Genomic DNA, 23,733 nt, shown 5'->3' on the forward strand with positions numbered 1-23,733 from the left:
GTATTTTAATAGTCAGTGGAAAATCTTTCCTTCATATATTTCCAGACACATTGTGGGCTCCAATAACCTTAAGTTTCCCATTACTTTTTGGGAAAAATTCCTTTAGGTCAGGAATTTCATTTTTGGCTTTAAGCTACATGAACTATCTCATATATAAAACCTGTCTGAATCTTGGAATTCTTTATTTATGTCTGTGATTGTGAGGGCTGAGATGATTATAAGGACTGAGTTGCTGAAGCCTGAATAGGCAGTCATAGAACAAGAAGCTTAAATTAACACAATTTATCATATTTCCCTCCTCATCATGTATATTTATATCTAAAATGACACAGTTGCGTTTTACTTATGCCTCCTTTTTAGTCTCCAACACAAACTTGCAGCACAAAGGACAGCTATCCTTATTCCCAGGTGGTTCCTGGCTTTTCTTAGATGCTGCTTACTTCCTCTCCCCACCCTTCTCCCAACCAATCACTGCCTTATACTTTAAATAAAGTAACATTGCTGAAGACATCACAACCTCTCTAAAGACCATCACAGAGTTATGAATCAGATCATCTATACGAGTTAAAGATCTGTGCTTTGGCTTCACAGTTAGTACAGTAGAAATATTTTATAGCTCAGTAATACAAAAGCTTGAAAGGCTGTGTCAGCAGTTTTTGCAGTAACCATAAATTTAGCATACTCCCCTCCTTGCCTGTCTTCCCTCTACGTGGCTTCTATGGACTAGCCGGTGGTACTTAGACAGGTGTACCTGCTGGTATCATAACCAAGCAAGCTTTGTTGGGTTCATGATGTTCCCTGTGCTGCAGAGGACATGCTACAGACATTCAGGTTTGGTCCTGAAGACTGTTAACAATAGGCAGCATAAACCTGGCCTGAGACAGTTTCTTCTCCCAAGATCTTCCTCACAGACCCACAAGAGAAGAAGATCTGGCAGGCTATATCTGTTGCAGTACTGCAGCTCACTTTCTCTGGGTATTTTAACACTGAAAGAAAATTTCTAGATGTGAGTTTTGGAGATAAAGAGCTGTATTTGCATGTTTGCAAGTTTGCATATTAAACTGAATAAGGCCAAAGCCTGAAGGAGACTTGCTAATGTATCTTTCCTTAGACCTCACAGTTCCCTTCGTTAGCCAGGGAGAATACTTGGATTATCTGAGACAAGATTACATCAACTTTTCTCTGATTATTAGCTGATTGCCTGACTGGAAATTTTTTGGTTACTGAACTTTGATAGGAGAATGGTCTCTGTTCACACGTGTGCGCATATGTATTGGTATAGATGGGCCAGCTAGGAAATCTTATGAGTATGCATAAAGTAGCTAATTAACATGAAGATGCTCTGGATTACTCTGAAATTATATGGTTGTTATGCAACTCCTCTGAAATTCTACAGTTGTTATTCTATATTGAATTTTGTTATTAACAATGAAGTGCTACATATCTCTTCATACTGGAAACAAAAAGCTTTTTTTTTTTTTTGAAAAGAGTTAGATTTGACAGATTGTAAACAGAAAATTAAGGGGATTGTCCTCATTCAGATTAAGAGTAATTCAGGAGTTATTGCAGCTCATAATCTCTTAGATTATACTTGATTCAAGACCTGAGACCTATTTTATGACTTACATTTTAGGCAGCTAAGGGTTTTTTCTTTTCTGTAATATTTTGATATACTGTGTGTTAGATGCTTCATGAACAAGGTTGTTTGACAAGAGGATAATTTTGACTGGGCTGATTCTAAAGTTGCAGTATTATAGCTGAATTTTAGGTGATAACATAAGATCAAATGTGGCACAGACAGAAACTGTGTACAGAAAAATGATTAGAAAAATGTCCCTTAAACCCAAAAATGAGTTTATGGCAGAGCTCTTCATAATATTTGCCTACCGTAGGCTACCCTCTAAAAATTTACAAGTTTACTGAATCACTGATGACCTAAATATATGTCCTGATTCTTAGTTCACTGGGATACTTGATGGCTTTTCTGAAATTGATCAATGGTCTTATTCTACCTCTCAGAGAACACCACAAAAAAGCCATCAAAACTAATGGGAAGTGACAGTTTAGTATGCTATTGGAGCAAAGTATCCTGTCATTGCATGAACATGAAGAATGAACATTCTTAAAGAAAGTCTCGTTATATTTGAGTTAAAACATTTAGAAATGAAAATAAGTTTCTATTGCTGCTGCTTTGCTTTTGTGAAAAGCAAGGAGATTAGTGTTCCATGGCTGTAAATTTGATGTTTATCTGGTATCAGGATTTACTTTGTATTTCCTGTGAAGTACGTTGTGTCCTCCAAATGAGAAAGATAAAGTGCTTCCAAATCTTTCACATGATCTGCATGAAGACAATAGAGATTTGGAAATGCTATGATAGTGACAACAAAGAGAACAGGAGATGGTCATTCTGAGTTGCAGAAGAAAGGAGAAACTGAAATAGCATGTCATCCTTAAAACTACTACTTATAGTTACCACAGTAGAACTATGTGCAAGAAGAAGCTTCACAGTAACCTTTGGTTCTAGCTTCTGTGTAAATGTCAAGAAAACAGTCTGGAAACTATGTTGGTCTGAAATCCAGTTGTGAAACTGCAAGAAATACTAACAAAAGGCATGGAAAATATTATTTACTGCACAGCACCTTGGTGTTGGATTAGCTCTATTCTTTAGAAAACAGCAGCAGCTGGAAAATATGTACTATCAAGGCCTACTAAGTCCTGTTTATTTAATATCTGAAATCATTTTAGATAAGCAAGACGTAATAAAGATGGTTCTTTGGTACCAGTCTATCTCAAAGACTGCTAACTCAAATCATTTTTTCACATTGAGATTTTCTTTTCCAGCACTGCTTCCCCTGTATTTTACTGAATCTAAAAATTATCTATGCATTCTGATCATTTCTGGTAAATTTTCCTCCCTCTTGTCTTGCAGTAATGGTTGGTTGTGGACGGATGGAGATGGCTGACCGAAGGATAAGAGCAATGCAAACAATCTTCTGGGTCTTTAATCTATGAATCTTGCTTATAAAATCAACTTGTCTGTTAAATAAATTCTGCTGAACTGTTTGTTTTAAGGTGTCAGCATGTCTGCAACCACTCATTCATCCTAGGCTACTTTTGCTTTCACAGGGCTTACCCCTAATATACTTCTATCCAGTTACTTTTTAGAAATGTTGATCTGATCAATTAACAGTTTATAGGAGTCCATGTTCGTCATTAAAAATGAAGGATTACTGTCTGGGAAGCGACCTGATCACTTCATGTTTCATCAAAGACCCTGTAATCACTTTGTCAGTCATAACCTTAAAAGTCGTTCTTCTATAGTTTGTGGGGGTAATATATCTATGCTTTGCAGTGCATATTAATGATACTTAAATTACTGTTTGTTTACCGGCCGGGGTTATGTGCAAATCATTAGTATCAATCACGTATGTACACTTATTTAGCTTACTCTCATAATTGTAGTCTCCTTGCAAATCTTTTCCATTCTGAATTCAGATGATGCCTCAGCTCCCGCGCTGGAGACTCAACCTCAAGGTGATGAAGAAGGTGAGCATCCATAGGAATTGAAACAGAACAGTATTGAACTATGTAAGAGGGACCACATATCACAGCACTAGATGCTACTTTAGAATAAGGATAGTGAACTTTAAAGTTGAAAGTAGAAATTGAAAGTTACTGTACCTTTACTTAAAAATAACAAATATCATGTGATTGAGGCAGCATTATAGCAATGGCAAATTGATTGTAATTTCTAAGGGTAGAGAGAGTTTTAAGTTTAAGCCACAACAAGGATTAAAACTGTATGGCCAAAGAAGAAAGTTAAAAGGTAAATTCTGTCCATAATGTATCACCCAGTAATAAAAGATTTGTGTTTTGCCAGGCTTTTTTATGTCTGGTGAAATTCATTGCTTTGTAAGTGAACAGCTCAAGGTCTATATGCAGTAGTAGTCCTATACTATATACCTATATACTATACCTATATCTTATCATGTCGTGTAAATCTAGCAGAATCTGTTCTAAAGTTATTATATGTTTTGGGGCCACATCAGAATATTTTTATTCTGATTAAATATAATTTTATTCTACAAGCATGTTTTCAACTTTTTTGTATGAACTTTTATGTAAGGGAGGAACTTTTCAAAAAGAATAAGGATAGTAGACATTGCTGTAAAATTTTTCCTTTCTTTTTTCATGAATAAAGATTTTAACTGTTCTAATAGAAAACAGTGTGCCCTTTTCGTTTTTAGATCTGAATAGCTTTAAAACTCGCATTTAATATTCAACTTCTAGTAACTTTTAAAAATCTGTGACATTTAAAAATTTTGTTTTGCTGTTTTCTTCTAGATATAGCTTCTCGCTATCCTACATTATGGACTGAGCAAGTAAAGAGTAGACAAAACAAAACTAATAAAAGCTCAGGTAAGAATCTGTGGTATCCTTGCTTTGCAAAGCTCCTGTGAAGCCATATATTAACTTGTATTAAAACTCAAACCATGCAAGTGAAAGACATTTTAATAATCATTTATGCTTCCACTCTCATCACTACATCATAATAGCAACTTAACAATTTGCTATATACTGCTTTTGTAGACTCATGTATCATACATTCATTTTGTATGGAAATGGTTTTGATCAGATTTCAGTTGGTGTAAATCGGTATCACTCAGCTAAAGGCTTTAGCCCGCACTTGTTTATATCTGTGAGTGAATCTGACACTTTGTTTTTCTCATCTTCTTTAATTATTTGTTTTCTATTTCTGTTGACATTATCGTGGTGATGTGTAGGAAGAAGATATTTGTAAGAGGATGATGTGAGTTATTAATTTTGGTAGTCATTCATAGGAGACAAATCTGAGTAGAAGCAAAATCCTATCAGAAACCAGTTAACAGGAAGCTGGAAAGACAATGTTACCTGTTTGTTCCGTATATCATTGTGCAGTTTTATAGTCATCTGGTATTTTACAACCTGACTGACAGTTTAGTATAGATTAATTATGTTGCCTTTTTTGTAATTGCTAAATTTTGGCTTTACTTTTTCACTTCCCTTCAGAAATGAGCTTAGGAAAGCTGGGCTAGAAATGCCAGTCAAATGTGTAAAGACTGAAGAATTTCAAATATTGAGACATATTCAGTGCTTTGATGTACTTCAAGTACATCATTTCCTCATTGCTCCCTCCTTTCAGTAGAATAATCTTTAGAAAAACTTCCTGAGTTTCCTGGATTCTTTTACTCCAGAAAAATGTTTAGTTTCAAAGGAAATATTAATAATAAAGGCCATACCTCAGTAAATCAGCCAAAACCACACTTAAGATCCAGTGGAAATTGAGCTTATGCTTTATATTAAGCACTGTGTTTAAGCATTTTACTGAACTGAGGCCTGAGAAGATTTAAAAGACAAGCAACCATCATAAGAAGGAAAAACATAGTATTACTAAAAGGTCCACAGATTTCTTTATATAAACTGTTTTTAACATCGAAGCAATAGTTATTAATGCTTTTTCCTCTCCTTGATACTCTAGCAGGCACTCAAGAAATGGTCTTCAAACAGAATGTAAGCAAGTGCTTGAAGTAAATACTTTTCATGCTGGAGATTTGTTCTAGAGAGAACAGAATTCCTTTGGGATTTCTATTGTGTAAAACCAGACTGTAGCAATATGTTACTTTTAGAGATATTTATTTATTTATTACAATATTAGAGACCAGCAAGTCTAAAGCAAGAGTTTTTGAGTTTGAAGCATGGCTTCACTAACTTCCTTTCACTAAAGGAAAAGCTAGGAATTATTACTGGGAGGTCCAGTTCATCTAAGGTCATAATTACAAAAAAGGAATATAGGAACATCATAATCTACCTGTACATATTATGATTGCTAGCAGATAGTGCATTACCATCAAAAGCATGATTCTGTTGGATTTTCTAATAACTAGGACTTCCTCATAATTATACTATATACATAGAGTCTCTGGAGGTTTTGTACACAGGCTGTCAGCATATGCTACAGCCTGTTCTGCCACACATTCACTGTGACTGTTACCCCAGCTAGCACAGATATGTAAGCAGATATTACATAGCCAGTCTTGCTTCAGTTTGTAAGCATACCCGATGTTCTAGAAAGACCACTGCTATCTCTGCTGTTACTTTTATTATCTATGTAATAGGCCATTATCAATCAAAATGAATCAAAATGTTAAAACCAGTGTCTCTATTAGTTGTGTTAGGCAGTATCTCTCGTCTAGATTCCAAAAAATAACAGCATTGTCATGTGATTTATATCTTGTCATGTGACATTTGTATCTTGTTCTGATAACTGATCCTCATTAATATTCAGTAACTAAGCCTTCTAGCTTTCCCCTTTACACCGTATAGAGTGATGTCAAGGCTTTTAGGTACACCCACAGAGTACCAGCTCTGGGCTGCTACATATATGGAATAGGACCTCATGACTGAATCCAAACTTCAATAAAAGGGATAAATAGAGATGTCTTCTTTACTTGGTTTATTTCACAAATGCTGATTCAGACTCTGTTCTATAAATACAAGAAAGCATATAAAACATATTTGTTTGAATAAACTGAGAAATTTAATCTCACATGTAAAGTGCGCTTATGAAACTCAATTTATTAATAATGGGCCATTCATTTGTTGTGCTATAGTAACCTAGGTGCTTTTTAAAAAAATTATTCTGGTGCAAATAACAGAATGACCTAACCCTGCATGTAAAAAATAAGCAAAATTGTAATGCTATCAATTTCAGGCAAATTTCAGTTAGCCTACTTGTAGGCTACCTACATTAATCTGTATTGCTCTTATTTTTTATATTTTTTACTGAAATTTTTGTCCTAATATGTCATGGTCAGCAAATTGTGGACATAGCTTGCCTTGATTTGAGAAACCATTCTATTCAGGAGAATGTTTTTGTGGATTAAGGCTCACATTGCATTTGTTGTACTCATCCTGAAGTGGTTTGCTTTTACTATTCTGCAAATGACCTGCCAATCATAATTAATCAAGAAAATCAGCTTTTAGTATTTGGAAGATAGAAAATAATATCTTAGGAAATTCTAGTTTACATTAGTTATCCAGTGTTTTCATTTGATTTAAATCAGCTTAAATTAATTTAGCACAGAGAAATGGCATTTAGAAGATTTACAGATGCAGGACATGAAATTAACAGATTGTATTTCTATGCCATATAATGGTTTCTGGTGCATATTCTGTTTGTTGATTCAGAAAAATAGGCTTTTGCTGCTCATAAAAGGAGTTTGCAGAAGTAGTATTTAACCTATTAGCTTTTGATGACAAAATATTACTACTGGCAAAAACCCCATCAACATCAGGTCAAATAACAATAGCTTTGTTTCGATCATGACTATAGGTAGAAACATTTGACTCTCCATTTTAGCTCTTTTTGTGTGTTGAAAATGATTTTTCAAATGTTATTTTTCTAGATTTTTTCTTCACAGATTTAGAAAAAAGATGTATATGGCTGTTAAAATAGTGCAGTGTTTGCTGGGATTGTAATTTTATATATATACACTTCTGTGTCTTTACAGGTATTTTAAGAGTTTTTTTCTGGACCTATTTTTACCCCTGCACTCCACATTGCTTCTCTCATTTCAGAACAGGTGTTTTGGTTTTGCCACAGCAGATTGGCAAAAAATACAAGGAATTATAACAACAGCTAGCAAAAATAAACAGATATGCTTTGAAAATACTGAACGTGGTGCTGTTTAGCTCCTGAGTAAGACATCAAAATTTAGCAGTCTATACACTGCTGTCTTTATGTGAACTCAGTGTTTAAGCTCCTGCTGTAGTCAGTGGTGATACAGTCAGCTCAGACATTGATATCTAGAGAGCAGTTCACCTCATCATAAAGTTAACACTTGCACTTGGTCAGCTAAGTAGGTATCTGGAGCTCACTGAGTGTGGTGACTAGTCTGAGTATCTATTTCACGTGAAGACATCTATATTTTAAATCCCTACATTTCAATGAACTGAATCGTACCCCAATATCAGGTGAAAATCCAGATAGCATTTTGTAAAATTCAGATGACACAAGGTCTTTTGTCTTAAAGAAAGGAAACATTTTGGTCTAGGTCTGCAGCAGTTATTAGTGTCATCTCAGTGCTATTTGCAGCAGGGATGTGGATAGAGGGCACTACATGGCAATGCGAGTACTTATTCATGACCTAGCAGGGACAATGCAGTTTTCTGAGGGGAGCTCAGGTTGGACTACAGATCTCATAGGTTCCTCCTGGTAAATCTGCCCTACCAGGAGACTGAGAACCAGATGTCACATTTTTCAGAGGATATATATCATTTTCTGACTCTGAGTACAGACAAAGGAAAGGTAAATTGAACACTTGTCACAAGGGCTTTTGAAGCTCAGTATTCACTCTGTTGGCTTGAATTTAAGAGACAAAATGTTTCTAATAGTCTAGTGTGGGAGTACTTCCGTGAAAAATAAATATAGTGAATTTAACAGATAATATCATTAATATTAAAAAGAATCTTAAAGTACTGAGTAAGTACATTACTGAGTAAGTAATTTTAAGTACATTTCTGTAACACGTGTGAAAATGAGAATAAATAACTCGCAATATGAAATTTCATAAATCTGAATGCGAAAAATCATGCGTAATTTAGAATATACTAATGTATTTGCTTAAGGTCATTAGAGGTTCTTGTGATTATATAATTCAAGTTAAAAGTGCCAGAGTCAAATAAAGTATCAGTGGGTAAGCCATATTAAAGTCTCATGGATTTTCCATTTGCTTGTTATTAATATTAATAATTTTTGCTCTGCTTCCTTAAGGATTAAATAGTAAGGCATTTTTAGCACATATGTTTTATATCTGCATTGATCAGTTGGGAAGTTTATTGAATAAGTAGTCTACTGAGTCTTATAAAATTTGGGTTTTGTTTTGTTGATAATCTGGTGTGATGTCTAAAATAGAAGACAGGAAGAAATTGTCATATATCTTTACACTTTACTGAACTTAACTTTGATTCATGTGTTAAATTTTAAACGCATGAAATCACTGGGTAGAAATTCAGGCCCCCTGGAAATCAATGGCAGAACTCCCAGACTTTGGTTCCATAACCATTTATGTTCTGTCTAGATACTACTAGTTCACGCAGTAGTCCAAATTTCATCTGAATCAGGCATTGACATGTGATGGTATGATATACTATTTATGCCAGCTTTATGCTTTCTGCCAGCTTTGTGTCTTTATAGGCTTTAACCAGGTGTTAGAGGACAAGCAGTATATGGCCCTGTGTAAAATAGGGTTGGCACATGGAAAATTCTGGCATAAAGCCTGCTGAGAGAGGATCAACCTGTAAAAATTCTTAACACATCTGTACCAAAAAAAAAAAAAAAAAGTATATGATGTGATCATGAAATTTTTAATCTAGCACTAAGAACATTAAATCAGAATTTACTGTCTCTTGAAACTGTGGCTTTAGTGACTTCAGGAGTACCAACATTTCAACCATTGTACCTAGATATTTGAGTAATGTAGAATCATCTGTAACTTCATTTTTGACTTTGGTTTTGTACACTTTAAAGAAACATAACTTTCTATTTTATTTTCTGACATAGTATAGTTTCATTGCTGCCATTTTACAACAGACTGTCAATTTCAAAGCTTTAAAAATCTGTTACAATACCTATCAATTAGCCCCAAAGGGTTCAATCCAACAGAAGTTTCATTCTTAAAACACCATCTGAGAGAACACTGAAGTGCATGTATAGTAATGTGGTACAGACTGCAAGTACAAGTAAAAAAAAAGTATCTACTGTGAATACTTTCTTAAAGAATAAAATACAAGATTTTAAAATCCTATAAATATTAATCCAACTATCCATATATCTGTACTAAATAGTTGGTGCATTTTTCTGCCCATATAGTCTGAAACTGTTGGTAAAGTCTGTCAGTGAGACTGAATAATGTAATAGTGTGATATTCCAGTACTGAACACAGTTTCTCTTAGCGGGTCATTTGACAGTTTTAAAGCACTCACACATTTGTGTTTTTCTCACATGGAAACTATGTTGGATGTCGATGAGGTTTCTCTTTTGTTTGCTTGCTTTGTTTTGTTTCTCAGAGGCAATTGCCCTGATCATTCTCTAAAAGTCACCTTTTCACAGAGAACCAAGACAAACTTTTTTCTGTTAAGTTTGTGCTCACATTGGTTCCAAACTGAACCTGGCTAATATTTTCCTGCTATGCCAACCCTGGCAAAACTCAGTCCTGAAGTTAAAAATCGGTTATGCCTGCACGAAAAACCCAAAGTGGCATTTTCTTTCAATAGAAATTAATGTAAGAGTATATGTGTTTGCCCAATCACATCAGTTCTTATGATGATTCCTCTGTACGCATAGGAGAATGAGTAACTAACAGACAGGAAAATGAATAACAGTTCAGCTACTTTGTATTTATTCTTATTTATTGTTGCATTTTCCAGATGTTGCTCTTAATTCTGACTCAAGGGAAATTTTGTGCAGTTGAAGATGTGTGAGCTAGCAAGAAAAATAAAAGATCTGGAAAGTTGCATATTCCCAATTACAAATTATAAAGTCTTACAAATTGATTAGAAGTTTTCTAGGGCTATTTTAAATTAGACTCACTTTGCAATATGAAGATTTGAGGTATGAAACTAGTTGTAATAAAATAAAAATACATATCATAGTAAACTGAGAAAAAGAGTGAAGGGAAAAGATAGTAAACTATTTTAAAAGATTATTCCTCCCTTTCCATCAATTAGGATTCCAAAAACTTAGGGCTTTGGCCTATAGAACCCTTGAAGATGTTCTGTTTTTAAACTTGTCTGTATTCAGTGCTTAAGGAGGGGTAGCTGAAAACTTTAAAGGAGGTGACTAAATCCAGCAGAATATACTTGTACCTTCAAAGAGTCAAACTCACTCTGAATGCATTACATTCATACTGGACACCTAGAAATCGAGTTTAGATGAATATATAAAGTAGATTTGCATGGGAAAGAAGCCTTAGTTGGACTAGCTTGTTAATTGCAAGTAACTGACTTACATATGTAAAACAATTTTATTTCCATATTATTTTTACTACTCATTTCAGCCCAACAGGATAGAATTTCTTTGCAACAGTTGGGGAGTATCAAGCATACCCAAAGATGGGTTTGCATTCCCAAATTGCATTGTAAACAGAACTATTAACTGTAGCAGGATAAACTGAGAATGGGAATTTGTTGCCTAAATATAGGCAGCTACTGCCATTTGATATGTCTGAGGGTATCTGAGATGTGCATGGGGCTGGGAGATATGACAGCCTGCTGGAAACATGTGCCCTTCTGACATCCAGGTTTGATAATCCAGAGTACATGAAATAGCACTAAATGAAGCCCTAAGGATGTGAATTCAGGCCATGAAATGTAAGTACAAGGCAGAAACTACTGATTTAAGTAAGTCTTCAAATATATAAATTTGCTAGTACATTCATACATGAATTCCATTAATGGGAACTCACTCCATTAGTGACAAGCCTAATCCTTGCAGTCAGTCTCTGCCAAACTTTGGAGAAGTTCAGATCCACATATTAACATGAACCTTATGGCTTGGGTTCATCTGCAGGCTAATTAACTATACAAGGAAAAGCATTAGCATTTTTTTACATGACATCTACAGCTGAAATCTGAATGTTCTGTGATGGCCACTGACCTGGCTTATGGATCTTGTGAAACTTATGGCTGTTGGAAGACATCAGCTAGTAGAATATTTGCTGTTTGGTCTACTGTTATCTCAGCAAGTTGTGTGTTGAAGATAAGAGAAATAAATTTTGAGGAAGTTGGGTAAGAGAACTTGAAACAGAAGAGGACTAGAAGCTTCCAGGTATTAGGACCTCTTCAGACTCTTGTGTTGACCCTGACTGCTAACTAACTATTCCCTCTGGAGTTCTTGAAAGAACACAATTATTTGGAATGAACTATAATTTGTGATTTGTATTTTACTATAAACATAGCATTGTTAAGAAGCTTTTGGGGAGGAGGTGCATTGGACACTCTCATATCTCATTATATCTCCTACTGTGTTATTTTTAAATATTTTGAAGAAAAAGAAAAAGCCATTATTTTTTTCTCCTCAATTTTTGTTGTTTCCTGTTAAGAATCAAAATAGATTCAGACTAATATTTTTGAAGATGGTTTCAGGGTATTCCCTGGCAGCTGAAAAAGAAATACTGGTTGTACACACTGTTAGGACTAATCAGTAATTGGATATCTTTTCATTAGCAATTTTTAATTAAATCCTTGTCTTGATTTAACTGTTACACAAATGGAGAACAGTATTCTTCAGCTTCATCAGTGAAGGCAATTACTTTTCTTCCCCTTTCCCTTCCTTTTCCATCCCTTCCTGCCCCTTCCCCTCTTCCCCTCTTTCCTTCTTTTCTCTTCCTTTTTTCTTTTTTCCTTTTTCCTTTTTTCCTTTTCTCTTTATTTGTCTTTTTTTTTCCTTTCTCTTTTCTCTTTTCTCTTTTTTCTCTTTTCTCTTTTCTCTTTTTCTTTTTTCCTATTTTCTTTTCCCCTGAATTGGTAAAGGAAAACGAGTGTTTTCTTTTTGCTCTTTCAGCCTCTTCTAAGAAGATAAACCTTTCCAGACCTCCCCAGAGTGCTTGTACATTATGATATATTCTTAATTTGTAGCCTGTTGGATCATACTTGCTACAGTACTGTCCTTCTTTAATAATCCCCTTTTTACAAGCATTTTCACTTATCTTCATTTTAATTTTACATATTAGTTCAAAACCTTTATAAACATCAAGTTTTGGCATTTTTCATTTTTTTCCTCCCACCACAAGGAAAGATCCTCCCATTCTAAAACTTGTCTTTTAAAAAAGAGTTCTGTTTTACGTCTAGTTGATGTTCTTTATGTTCAGGATGTTCCAGAGTTTTATTAGACCCCCATGTGGGGGAAAAGAAAAGGATCTGCTTTATGCAAGATTGATAACTTCTGTTTTACTGCGTATGTTAAAATTTGATGCCAAAAGATACTAATCTTCCCTGAACTATTTTTAATTATATCATATTACTTTCTGCAGCAAGTAAATGACACAATAGTTCTCCTGTTCGCCTTTATTTTTTAGACATGCAGGCCCCCAACCGCCCACAGCTCTCCACAGTTTACCAGACATCAGATTGCATAGTCATAAAAGCATCAATAAGTTTTGTAAATTCAGAGCCGGATGTCAGGGGCTAACAGTTTATATTTTACTGGACAGATGAAAAGAAAAAGGTAAATCTTGTTAGGGCAGAGATACATATTGGATCATCTCTAAAGCCATCATATTTCTGGGAAACAGATAAATCTTCCAACCCAGAGAGTTTGGATCTGGCCTTGAGTATACTGTGCTTCCTGGGATAGAGGAAGATAGGTCTGCAAGGAGGTTGCATATTTTGCAGGCAACTATAATAAATCCAGAAGGGTCCACAGTAACAGCTGCCAGGCCTTCCACCATCATGCCAATGACCTGATAGTTATGAGAAATGTGCATGTTCCATGCCTTTTCTTCCCTTCCCTGCCCTTCCCTGCAAAAAAACCCATCCAACCCCCCAAAACCCTAAAAGCAACGAATGCAAAAAGCAACCCAAGGTGTTTGTCAATATCGTAAAGAAACTTTTTCTTGATTCCTATGCACTTTCTTGGGCATCCAGGCCAAGATGAGAACTTGGAATTAGGCACCTAAATCTGTTGAAGGGCATCTCAACAACTGTCCTGTTCCTTTTTTTTTTTTTTTTTTTTTTTTTTTTTTTAATACTGAGAATTTGATGCTGCACTTGAGGTCAAGCCATTTGAAACATTTGAATATTATAAAATGAAGGAAATACTTGAAGTGTTACAGAGCTGTAAGACTCTGATCTTTTCAAAACTTTCATAAACTGGTGGTTGTGTTCTTGAACAAGAAAACCCCCCTTTTTAATAATAAAGATGGTGACAAAAGTAATTTAATTGCTCCAAGGTTATTCATGGAACTCTCCCACTTTTTGCAAGGTTAGAAACTCCTTATGTCTTCATATGTGAGCTGATAAAAAGCCTAGAAAATGCTAATGTTAGAGAAAAACAAAATGTTAAGGATTCACTGTTTTCATAAGGTCATCCAGTGAGCTGTTCTGGCAAGTTTTTCCTGTTTTTACAGGACAGACTAGACTATTCTGAAATAAAGCAATTTTCTCTTTCTTTCACTAGAATCAATCAAAGAACAAGCTGTCCATCTTTCCATTAATTGAGTAAAAGGTACTTTAATAAATCCCAGAACACTTATGGCAAAATACTTCCCTGTTAATATTTCCCTGTGAAGTGTGACATTCTGCTCCATGATGTGGCCATGTTCTGTACAAAAACCTCTCACTGATATTAATGAAAATACTGTCATGGACAGACTGGCAGGCATGTAATGTGTGTCAGACCTGCTATTTGGAGTTAAAATTTTACCTCATTTTCCTTCAATCTTTGACAGATTGAATTTGTTTTTAGATGTTTCTTTGTAGATCAGGTTATGGGCAGACATAGTGGTTGAATTTCAGAGGGATTTTCAGTGAGAGCATTTGCCACATATTACTTCCAAATTTCTTCTTTGCCAAACCATGTATCTCTGAACAAACTTCTCGAAAAGATTGACAGCTCATGCTACAATTCATACATAACTTAATTATTTTCAAATTAAATTATTGGCTTTTTCCCTTCTTTAATGCCTGAAAAAAATGCCATGTGATAGTGGAACTTTTTGTGGCTTCATCAGTAATGTTAGCATTTTCCAATTAGTACAAAAACAAGAAAAAATTCACTCTTACAGGGACTTCTCTGGAAGGAGTGGAATTCACCCCCAAAACCTGCATGCTGGCCACATGTTTGCCATGCAACTGTTGTATAAGCTCAGGCATGTGCTTGGACTTCAGAATCTGCTTTTATGGACTGTTAAGATCTTAGGTTGACACCATCATCCCTGGATTCTATCCTTCAGCCTGCCCTTAATGCAATGGCTCTTTGATGTGGGACCATTGTAGGATCTCCTTTCCTTGAAAAGCCACACTTCAGGTCATAATTGGCATGATGGAACTTGTTCCAGTCAAAAAGCATTTCTAAACTATGTAAAATCACTTTGAGATCGTTTCGTCTTCTAGATGTTATATATACCTCAAATATTGATTATTACTGGCTTGCTTTCTTCTCCACTCTACTCTCCTCCATCATGCTCTCCTCTCTCATAACAGACTGTTCCAGAAAAATGCTCTATACTATATTTTCCTTACACTCTGCTCTGCCTAAAAATAACATTAACTATTGCTGCCATAGTGCACTAGATTTCTATGTTACTGGAGAAGAAGCAGTGGTTGAAGAGACAGGCCACTGTTTTTCATTAAGCTATTTTTAATACCTATTTTAGCTTAAGAACGGCAGGCCAAGTATCTGCATTCAACCACAAATAAAGCTATGTTTAAATAAGATTAAGGCTATAAATTAAATTTCAGATCTTAAATTCTCTCAGTGCACTACAAAATACAAAAGTAAAGAGAGGGCAAAGCTTCATATCACGGAATGGTTGAAAATGCAACCTCCTCTGGAAAACTCTAACTTCTTAGGGATCTTTTTTTTTTTTTTTGAAAAAGTGTGCATTTTCAGCTCAAAAATTATATTTTCTGAATCAAATTTCAAATAAACAACAAAAAGCCTGCATAAAGCTGAATAGTTTTAACCAAAACTTCAAAATCTTGATTTTGAAATGTTCATTGTAATGCCTTGTGGGTGCTGTAATTTTAAAACCTCATGATCTGATCCCCTTCTCTTTCAGGGATTGATGTCCATAGGCTGACACATATATGCAGGATATGAGTTTCCTCTCTTTTAAAAACAGAGAGATACCTCTGAGAAGTTACACTGGCATAGGACATCTTGGATCATGCAGTTCAATTTGAAGTTCAACAGAAAGAAACATCCTTTGGTTGTGGGTCTTTGTTTTTGTTTTGTTCTCATAAAAAAACAAGTTTTTTTATGAAAAGCAAACACTTCTTAATGAAAAACATCTTTTAATCTAAAGACCTGGTTTTCTGTCAAATAAACTGTCATAGTGAAATATTTTCAACCAAGCCTATTACAGTCATAACAGGCTATGAAAAAATTATTTTATCACTGCTTAAACAGTGAGTTATCTTGTTTCATTGGCTTCCAGCAAGATCTTAATGTTATTTAAACTTTTCATTTTTGTTGTCTTTCAGGGAGTAAAAATAACTTATCAGAATGAAAGGGCTTTTACTATACTTCAAAAACACTCTGTTTTGATGACTGCTTAGATACATTTTTTTCTGGAATAGAATGCATTATAAATACATAAAATCCTGAAATCTTTTTGTTTCAGACTATTAAAGAATACTTTTGGACATGTCCCTCTGTTGCAACCTTCATTTGGAAATGAAGCCAAAGATTGTTTTTTTCCCTGCCAACAAGAGTTAGGGGTACTTGCATTTTCTAGAAGATCTAGGGATATACAAGCAAGTAAGAGGACTAGATAGATGATTTTCTTATTTTTTCCTCTCATTAAGCTTTCAATGACATTACACTTCTGACTGTAGTGGAGTCAGTAATACGTATGCTGCTCTCAGTGTAAAAAGATTTTGTGCCCAGTGAAATTAGACCATCCCTTCCTACAGCCATTTTCTATTATTACATTGGACTATTTAATTTAAGTGATGAACTACAGGATGTGTGACTCTATTAGAAGGCACTGTTTCATCTGTTTCACCTTTTAGACCCCTTCTTTACTCTTTCACCCGAAGCCCTGCACTGAGGCAGCCAGAGGATATTTTGTAAAAGGCCCTATAGCCAATATGTAGATAGCTTCCAGTAGCACAGTGTCTCCAATCATATTCCAATCCACTGTGATCATAAAGGATGTTTTTTTTTCAGATGATCATTTCTTTTCATGTAATTGCTGGTGGCCTGTATTGCCCTTGAACTATTTTCCACTGCGCCTAATTAGATCAGGGCAAGAGAGTGACCGGTGTTTGGTCTAGGAGTAGAGGAATGTAAATGTGAATTAAAGCCTTACCACTTGCTTTTGAATTTAGACTGTACATAGTGATGCAGTCGATTGCTTGTGCCCCCAAAAGATGAGACTCAGTTCTAATAAGCAAGTTGAAGATAGTTCAGAGTTCAAGATCTGTTCAGGTTCAGATCATAAGAAGAGTTAAGGGTTTCCAATTCCCCCTGAGTCATTAGACCAAATCTTCAGGTCTACACTAAGGAAAATTTCCATTGATGTAAGAGTTGACAGAGGGTGATCCTATCTGATTATGTTTACTTTTCATTTAGTAAATTCAGCCACAAATTCCATTACAGTGAAAACTCCTCACAAAGGCAAAGGTTTGAGTAGTTGCAGAAGCTCATGACCAGCACATGTTTTCATGGTGTAATTCACCCTTCTTTTGCAACAGCTCTGTACCTGGTTGTTCTGGCTGGCAAGGAGATAGAGTGTGCAGCCAGTGATCTTTTTTTTTTATTATTTTTTTTTTATTATTTTCCTGCCTATTTACTTAACTAGTTGTTCTTGGAGGAAGATATCTAAGTAACTTCTAATTTCAGACATTTCCCCTCTGACTTTCTGAAAATTTACACAGTGTGGCTAAAGCCATAATCTCAGTAGCCCTTACTGGCCTAAACAAGGTAGTGAGACAGTCATTATTGCCATTGCTTTCTTGTTTGACTGAATAAAGGCTAAGTCCTGCCTATCCTAGGAGACTTATGATGTTAATGTTCTTACAGTTTCAAAGCAGGTTTAAAAAGTAATTTCAAATAATTTTTAGGAGATGATTTTAGTTCCTCTGATGCAACAGAGAGGCAGCAAAGCCAAAAATATCAGTATGAATGTCAGTGGTTTGAAAGATCACCTCTCCCCCTTTCCCTATGAACATCCCAAGGATGGAACAGTGCCTTGTAATGTAGTCAAACATCCTATAGTTCATCCCTTAAACCAAGCAACTCAATATAATAAAATCAAATCACTACAGAAGGGGATGGTTTGGTTTCAGTGGGCATGAAGCCGCCTTTTATTGAGAGCAGTGTACATAGGAGTGACTCCACTGCAGTCAGAAGGACAATGTCCCTGGAAGCCTGATGAGGAAAGATGACTTGGAGGTTTCTGGCAGAGCTATATGAAAATATCACATAAATAACAATAGTGCTACCCCCAGAAATGCAGGAGCAGCAATCTTTTCAATATGCTTGTCAAAATGAGCCTGTGTGATTTTTATATGGAATGTCTCACATCAAGAGCAAGCTTAGAGCTTGCTTTGGTTCATTTTTTTCCTTACATTTCTTTTTTCCTTGGAAAAAGTCTGAGTGTTATCTTTAGCTTAATTCACCTTTTTTGCTATCTGCTTTTATTGGAGCCTTATGCAGTTTTGCCATAGTGTCTGTTACCTCTGTTGTAATTACTCATCTTCACTGTTACTTGCACAGACAGAATTCACAGTTTTCTTTTCAATCCTTTCTTTACACTCTGTTTTCTGCACTGACTGTCCATATCTGATCTTCATGGTGTATTTCTCCTATTTTGGTTATGCATCATTCCTCAATCTCAAATGGTGTTCTTTCGGACTTCCTCTGCAACACTGATTTCTCATCTCTCTATTCTCCCTTCTTCTCTTTTTGTCTACTGCCATCAAAGGGAGGATTAGACAACAAGGAATAAAGGCTGTAGGTCATACTGTGAATTTTCAGACTTTATTCTGAAAATAGAATGACTCCAAAAAGAAGCTAAGAGTTCTTATGAGCAACCAGCTGAACAGTGTAATAGATAGAAGAGCTACTTTGATTCCTAAACTAAGGGTGAATGTAAAGAGGTGGCATTACCTATGCATGTAGGATTTCAAAAATCATTTCAGGGATACCTTATCCAGTTGTGGTATCCACACTACAGGAAACTGAAGAGTTGGAAAAGAGTCTAGAGAAGATCTGAATGAATATCTAGAAAATCTGTCCTATACTGAATGACTTTAAAAGGCTCACTGTACTCTAGCTGTGATTAGCTTTTTAATCTTAACAAGAAAACCATAATCAAATCCAATGGCTGGTAGTTGAAGTGGGAAAATTAACCTTAGAAACTAGGTAGATTTTGTTTTAAATGAATGTGATTAACCTTTAGAACAATTCAGTGAAGAATAGGATATATTCCTCAACAGTAGGAATATTTATATTAGAACAAAGCATCTTTCAATAGCTATCCTATCACTCAGAATATATAGGATTGATGCAGTACATGGCAGAAGAAGCTGTGCATGCCAGCAATCAGATTAAGTGATCACAATTGCTTCTTCTTCTGGCCTAAAATCAGTTGCTGTGCTTACCAAAATGTTTTCATCATGATCACCTTGGCTGCTTCTCCCTCTTCACAATTGTTTACTACCTAACTGTGCACCAAACTGGGAGAACAACTAGGTGTTTGCTCCTAAAGCTATTGGAGATATGCTTAGTATTAAGCCAATGCTTTACTAAATAAGAATATTTCTATAATAAAAGTTGTAAGTTCTTTGTGGAAGTGACCATGTGTATTTTTTCAGATAAAACTCAGTGCAAGTGTTTTAACACTGATACCATTAGATAGAATGATCAGTGCTATCATGTTGTTGGCATATATTCTGTGGCAATTTTGTTTCCTTGGGATGTCATTGAGGAGACTTAAGCAGCCAGCATAGTGTAGTATGTGAAAGTATCTTATGTCAGCAGCTACAGAGAGACAGCATACTTTGATGGTTTACATTTATGGCAGCTAGCCAGGAACTCCAGGGCTCCAAACCTGGCTCTACTTCTAGGAGAACTGCTGCAGTCTGGACAGATCAATGCAAGCAAGAGTAAAAGTTTTGGCAGAGAGACGGTTGAGATAGTGTCTAGTACAGGTCTAATGAACATATCAATAAGAAGTTTTAGAGACTTAGAGTGGGAGGTGGATATGAAGTCCCTAATTATAAAGAGAAATGAATTGCACTAACTAGTGGGAATGGTTGCATTTTTCTAAATGGAAATACACAGGATAAATCCCTTTTCTCAGTCTCAGTTTTGCATCTAGACTTACTGTGTTTTGTTTTTTTTGTTTATTTGTTACAATCATGTAAATCGTGACATTGGGTTTTCAGCCTTTTTCTTTGCGTCTGATCAGCCATTTCAAAAATCCCTCCCCTTCTTTCTGCAAAATATATCTGCCATAGCATGCTTGTAGAACCCTGAGACAAGCAGAGGATGTATATGACTTTGATGCAAAAGAGAGCCTATATAAAGACTCACTTCTGTGTTATCTCTATGTAAATGTGGCCACGTGAATGAGGCAAAATTTCTAGTAATCCATGGCACTTGCTATGGGACTGTACTATAGTTATTCACAACTGTGGCCTGAGGCAAGCAGGTCTGTAAAAATGCAAGCTTTTCCAAGCTGCTTTAGCCTGTGTCTGTTCCTCCTGATTGATGGAAAAGCCCTTGCAGCCTTCATTAATTATGCCAATGGGTGATTGGTTTGGCACAGGATGCTTTATAACAGTAGAGAGATTTAATCAGAAACAGCTCCAGTCGCAACAGCTCCACAGCCTCCTGGGAACATCGTGCACTGTGCCTCATTTTGTGTTATTTTCAAGTAATCAACCTTTAATCTTCCCAAATTAAAAGGAAAACAAAGCATACATGTAATACGTAGAAAGAACAACAGAACTGTCTTCACATAAACTGTAATAAAAATGTTTCCTTATTAGGTGACTGAATACTAGTATTGCTATTTCCTGTGATACTGGTTATCTGGAAAAGTTAAATATTTAGAATCTGTTTTATTTGAATGGTTTTGCCAAAAGCAGTAGTTTGGATTTTCTCTGTTTGTCATAGAGAGCTTCAAAATAAATGAGGCCTGAGGTAGATGTGTGTATGTGGTGGTGGAGCAACAGGATGGGAGCAAGTCTGAAAGGGATGACAGTATTTGTGGGAAATGTGCTAAGCAAACACTCTGAAAAATAACACTTTCTTAAACATGCTCTTCTCTCACACACCATGGATTTCTGAGAAGTATTTATTTATGCAAGGCTTTTTCCATTCATACAGGTTATTTCCATGATAGGAACACTTATCATCTATGGAGCACTCACTGTAAACACATGACACTGGGTTGTAAAGGATTAAGGATCATTATTCACACTTCAAATTCTAATTTTACTGTTTCAAAAAGGCTTTGACTTTGCTACTGTGCCTCATTTAAGAAGCCTTTAAAATTGCTCTGTGTATGCTAGAGACTGACTTTTCTGATGGTGACCTCCACTATGTTCAGTGAAATGATTCTGGCTTACAGGAGCAGAAATTATGACCCAAGATTTTCAATACACTATGGGTCTTTCATCCTTCAAAAGCATAGGGCTTTTTCATTATCACACCATATATAGACCTCATTATCTGGACTTCAGAGAATTATTTATTTTTGAAAGTAGAGATGAAAGTGGAGTAGAATTAATATTTTTAGTTTTAATTCCCACTGCTCTTGTTTTTCTCCAAGTTTGAAGGCAGAGCCAAGCCAAAGATTTTGACTTTCCTCTTGAAACCAAAAACAAGCTGAGCCATTTAACCATAGTCATATGAGAAAAAAAAATAGCCACATAAAACTGTATTAAAAAGTTACTGGAGCTGAAAAAAATAATCTGAGAATATTCTTATTGTTTTTTATTCTTTTTTGGCTCATCTTCTTTATTGGACACAACACTCGGCCAAAACCAGTAAACAGTCTTCTGTCTGAGTCCATTTTTTTCTACCTCTCCTGTTAAGAATATTGACTTCCTACGTACTATATGAATAGTGTATTGTGGATGTAATGTGCAGAGGGCCAACACAAGACCTGTACAGCATTAGCCTAGCATGAGCCTTCTGAGTAGGATTTATGCAGGTTTTAAGTAATGCAATTACTTTTTGAGTGGGGTTCATGTACATGTTATTTGTAGAATCGCATGCTCAGGATAAGAGTTAATCCATTCCAGGAGTATTGTGACTCAACAGATGAGAGCACATTACAAAATTTACTTCTTCTGGTTTTGTGCGAGGACCTTTTATTGCACAGCATGGTTCTTTTAATTAGAGACATGAGCAATGTGCATTTTTCCACCTGCTTCCTGCCTTCTCTTTGACAAGATGAAAAAGAGCAAATCAGAATAAGATTAGACAGGTTTTGGTTCCTGTATCACTAATTAGCTTTTAAGGATGCAACAGTATTCTTGACATTAGCATGCTTTCTGAATGTTGGGGTTTTTTAAATGGTGTAAGTTTGAAGGGTACATATTTGAGAGTTCTGGAGATAGAATCATTCTCCTTAGCCACAGAAGAGGCAGTGGGAATGATAGTTGTATAAACTGTTTTTTTCTGCTTGTCAGAGTAGCCCTCCCTGAAACGGTGAGATAAGGCAGAAAAGAGAATTTCACTTTCTATCGTCTGTTTAATGTCTGTATACCTGCTGAGTGTCAGAGGACCAAGTCCTTACGATTTTGTAATGCCTGTGCTGTCTGCTATGAGCCACAGAGAGATGCATATTTTAGTTGCCATTTTGTAAGGTGCTCTGAGACACCATGATATGGTGGCAGAGAATGGCAATGTATGTTTTCCTCATGTTTTCCCAGGGCTCGTGTGCCCTGGGAGGGCAGGGGGTGCAACTTCTGTCTCACATGCCAGCGTAGTGAGTTGAGACTGCCATTTTACTGAAAGCCTGATGATGCAGCCCACTTCACAAGCACTAAATAGACATTAAATGATGTAATGAAAGAAATACATGAATGCAAAAAGATTGTTTGATTCTTCTTGTTTTAATCCTGTTTATATGTTGAGTAAGTGTATGCCTAGGAGAGCTGCCTGTGAGTTGGTTGAAAAGGAGCTTATACTTAGAAAATAAAACAGAGTGCTTCCACATTGAATGAGAGTTAAGCAATAAAGCTGGAAAATATTGCACAATTCCAACAACTTAGCATGGTGGACCAATAGCAGGAATGTGGTATAAACTGTAGCCAGTGATGCCACTGCACACTTTTGAAATGAAAATTACTTGGGTGCCTAAAATCAGGTATCCAAAGCTATATCCAGGCACTGATGTAAGTGTCTGCTTCCCAAATGCTGAACAGAAACAACTCCTGTTTTGCTGAGAGGAAACTCTGGCAGATCAACATTTCTACAAGTGGGCTTTCTTATTTAAGTGCCAAAATATGAATTTAGGCACCCGAGTTAGCACATTTTGTCTTGTAATTTTTAATAGAGCAATTCAGATAAATAGCTCTCCTGGCAAAGACTTTCATTTTCACAGCTCTATGAAAAAAATGAACCAGCTTTATTTGCACCTCAAATATTTCTTAAAATAATTTTTCCACTGGCAGAAGACGAACATTTGCTTGTTAATATGCTGATGAAGCAAAAATGGCAGCTTTGAGAAATTTTGGTTAAGGAAGGAGCTATAGCAAACTGGCCAACTAGCCATTGTGTTTGGAAAAGGCCAGTAAATTTCATGTACTGTAATTTTGTGTAGTGGCTTTTTCTTTCTTTCTTTTTTTTTTCCTTTTTTTTTTTTTTTTTTTTTTTTTTTTTTTTTGCCGTTTGAAAGGTATGGTGCTGCTCTACTTTTCAGAATAGGATAGACTTTGCACACAGTGTCTTTACTCATGTTGGGGGAGCCAAGTTAACAATATCAAGCAAATACACTTGGAGATGATAAC

General features: G+C 35.7%; 1 protein-coding gene across 7 annotated transcripts in view; it reads left to right on the top strand.

Annotated features, from left to right (window-relative positions):
• SMOC2 (SPARC related modular calcium binding 2) overlaps positions 1–23,733 on the top strand; it is a 151,737-nt gene that overhangs the window by 72,156 nt on the left and 55,848 nt on the right. For 4 of the 7 annotated variants that reach the window (XM_062572194.1, XM_062572195.1, XM_062572196.1 and 1 more), the window contains exons 6-7: positions 3,463–3,546; positions 4,345–4,419. In XM_062572194.1, coding sequence (XP_062428178.1) covers positions 3,463–3,546; positions 4,345–4,419 — 159 coding nt within the window. The remainder of the gene's footprint in view (positions 1–3,462; positions 3,547–4,344; positions 4,420–23,733) is intronic. The other 3 variants (XM_062572198.1, XM_062572199.1, XM_062572200.1) reach the window with 1 other exon arrangement.

The sequence above is a fragment of the Rhea pennata genome, chromosome 3, assembly GCF_028389875.1.
Source record: "Rhea pennata isolate bPtePen1 chromosome 3, bPtePen1.pri, whole genome shotgun sequence".
In the NCBI taxonomy this organism is placed as follows: Eukaryota; Metazoa; Chordata; class Aves; order Rheiformes; family Rheidae; genus Rhea; species Rhea pennata.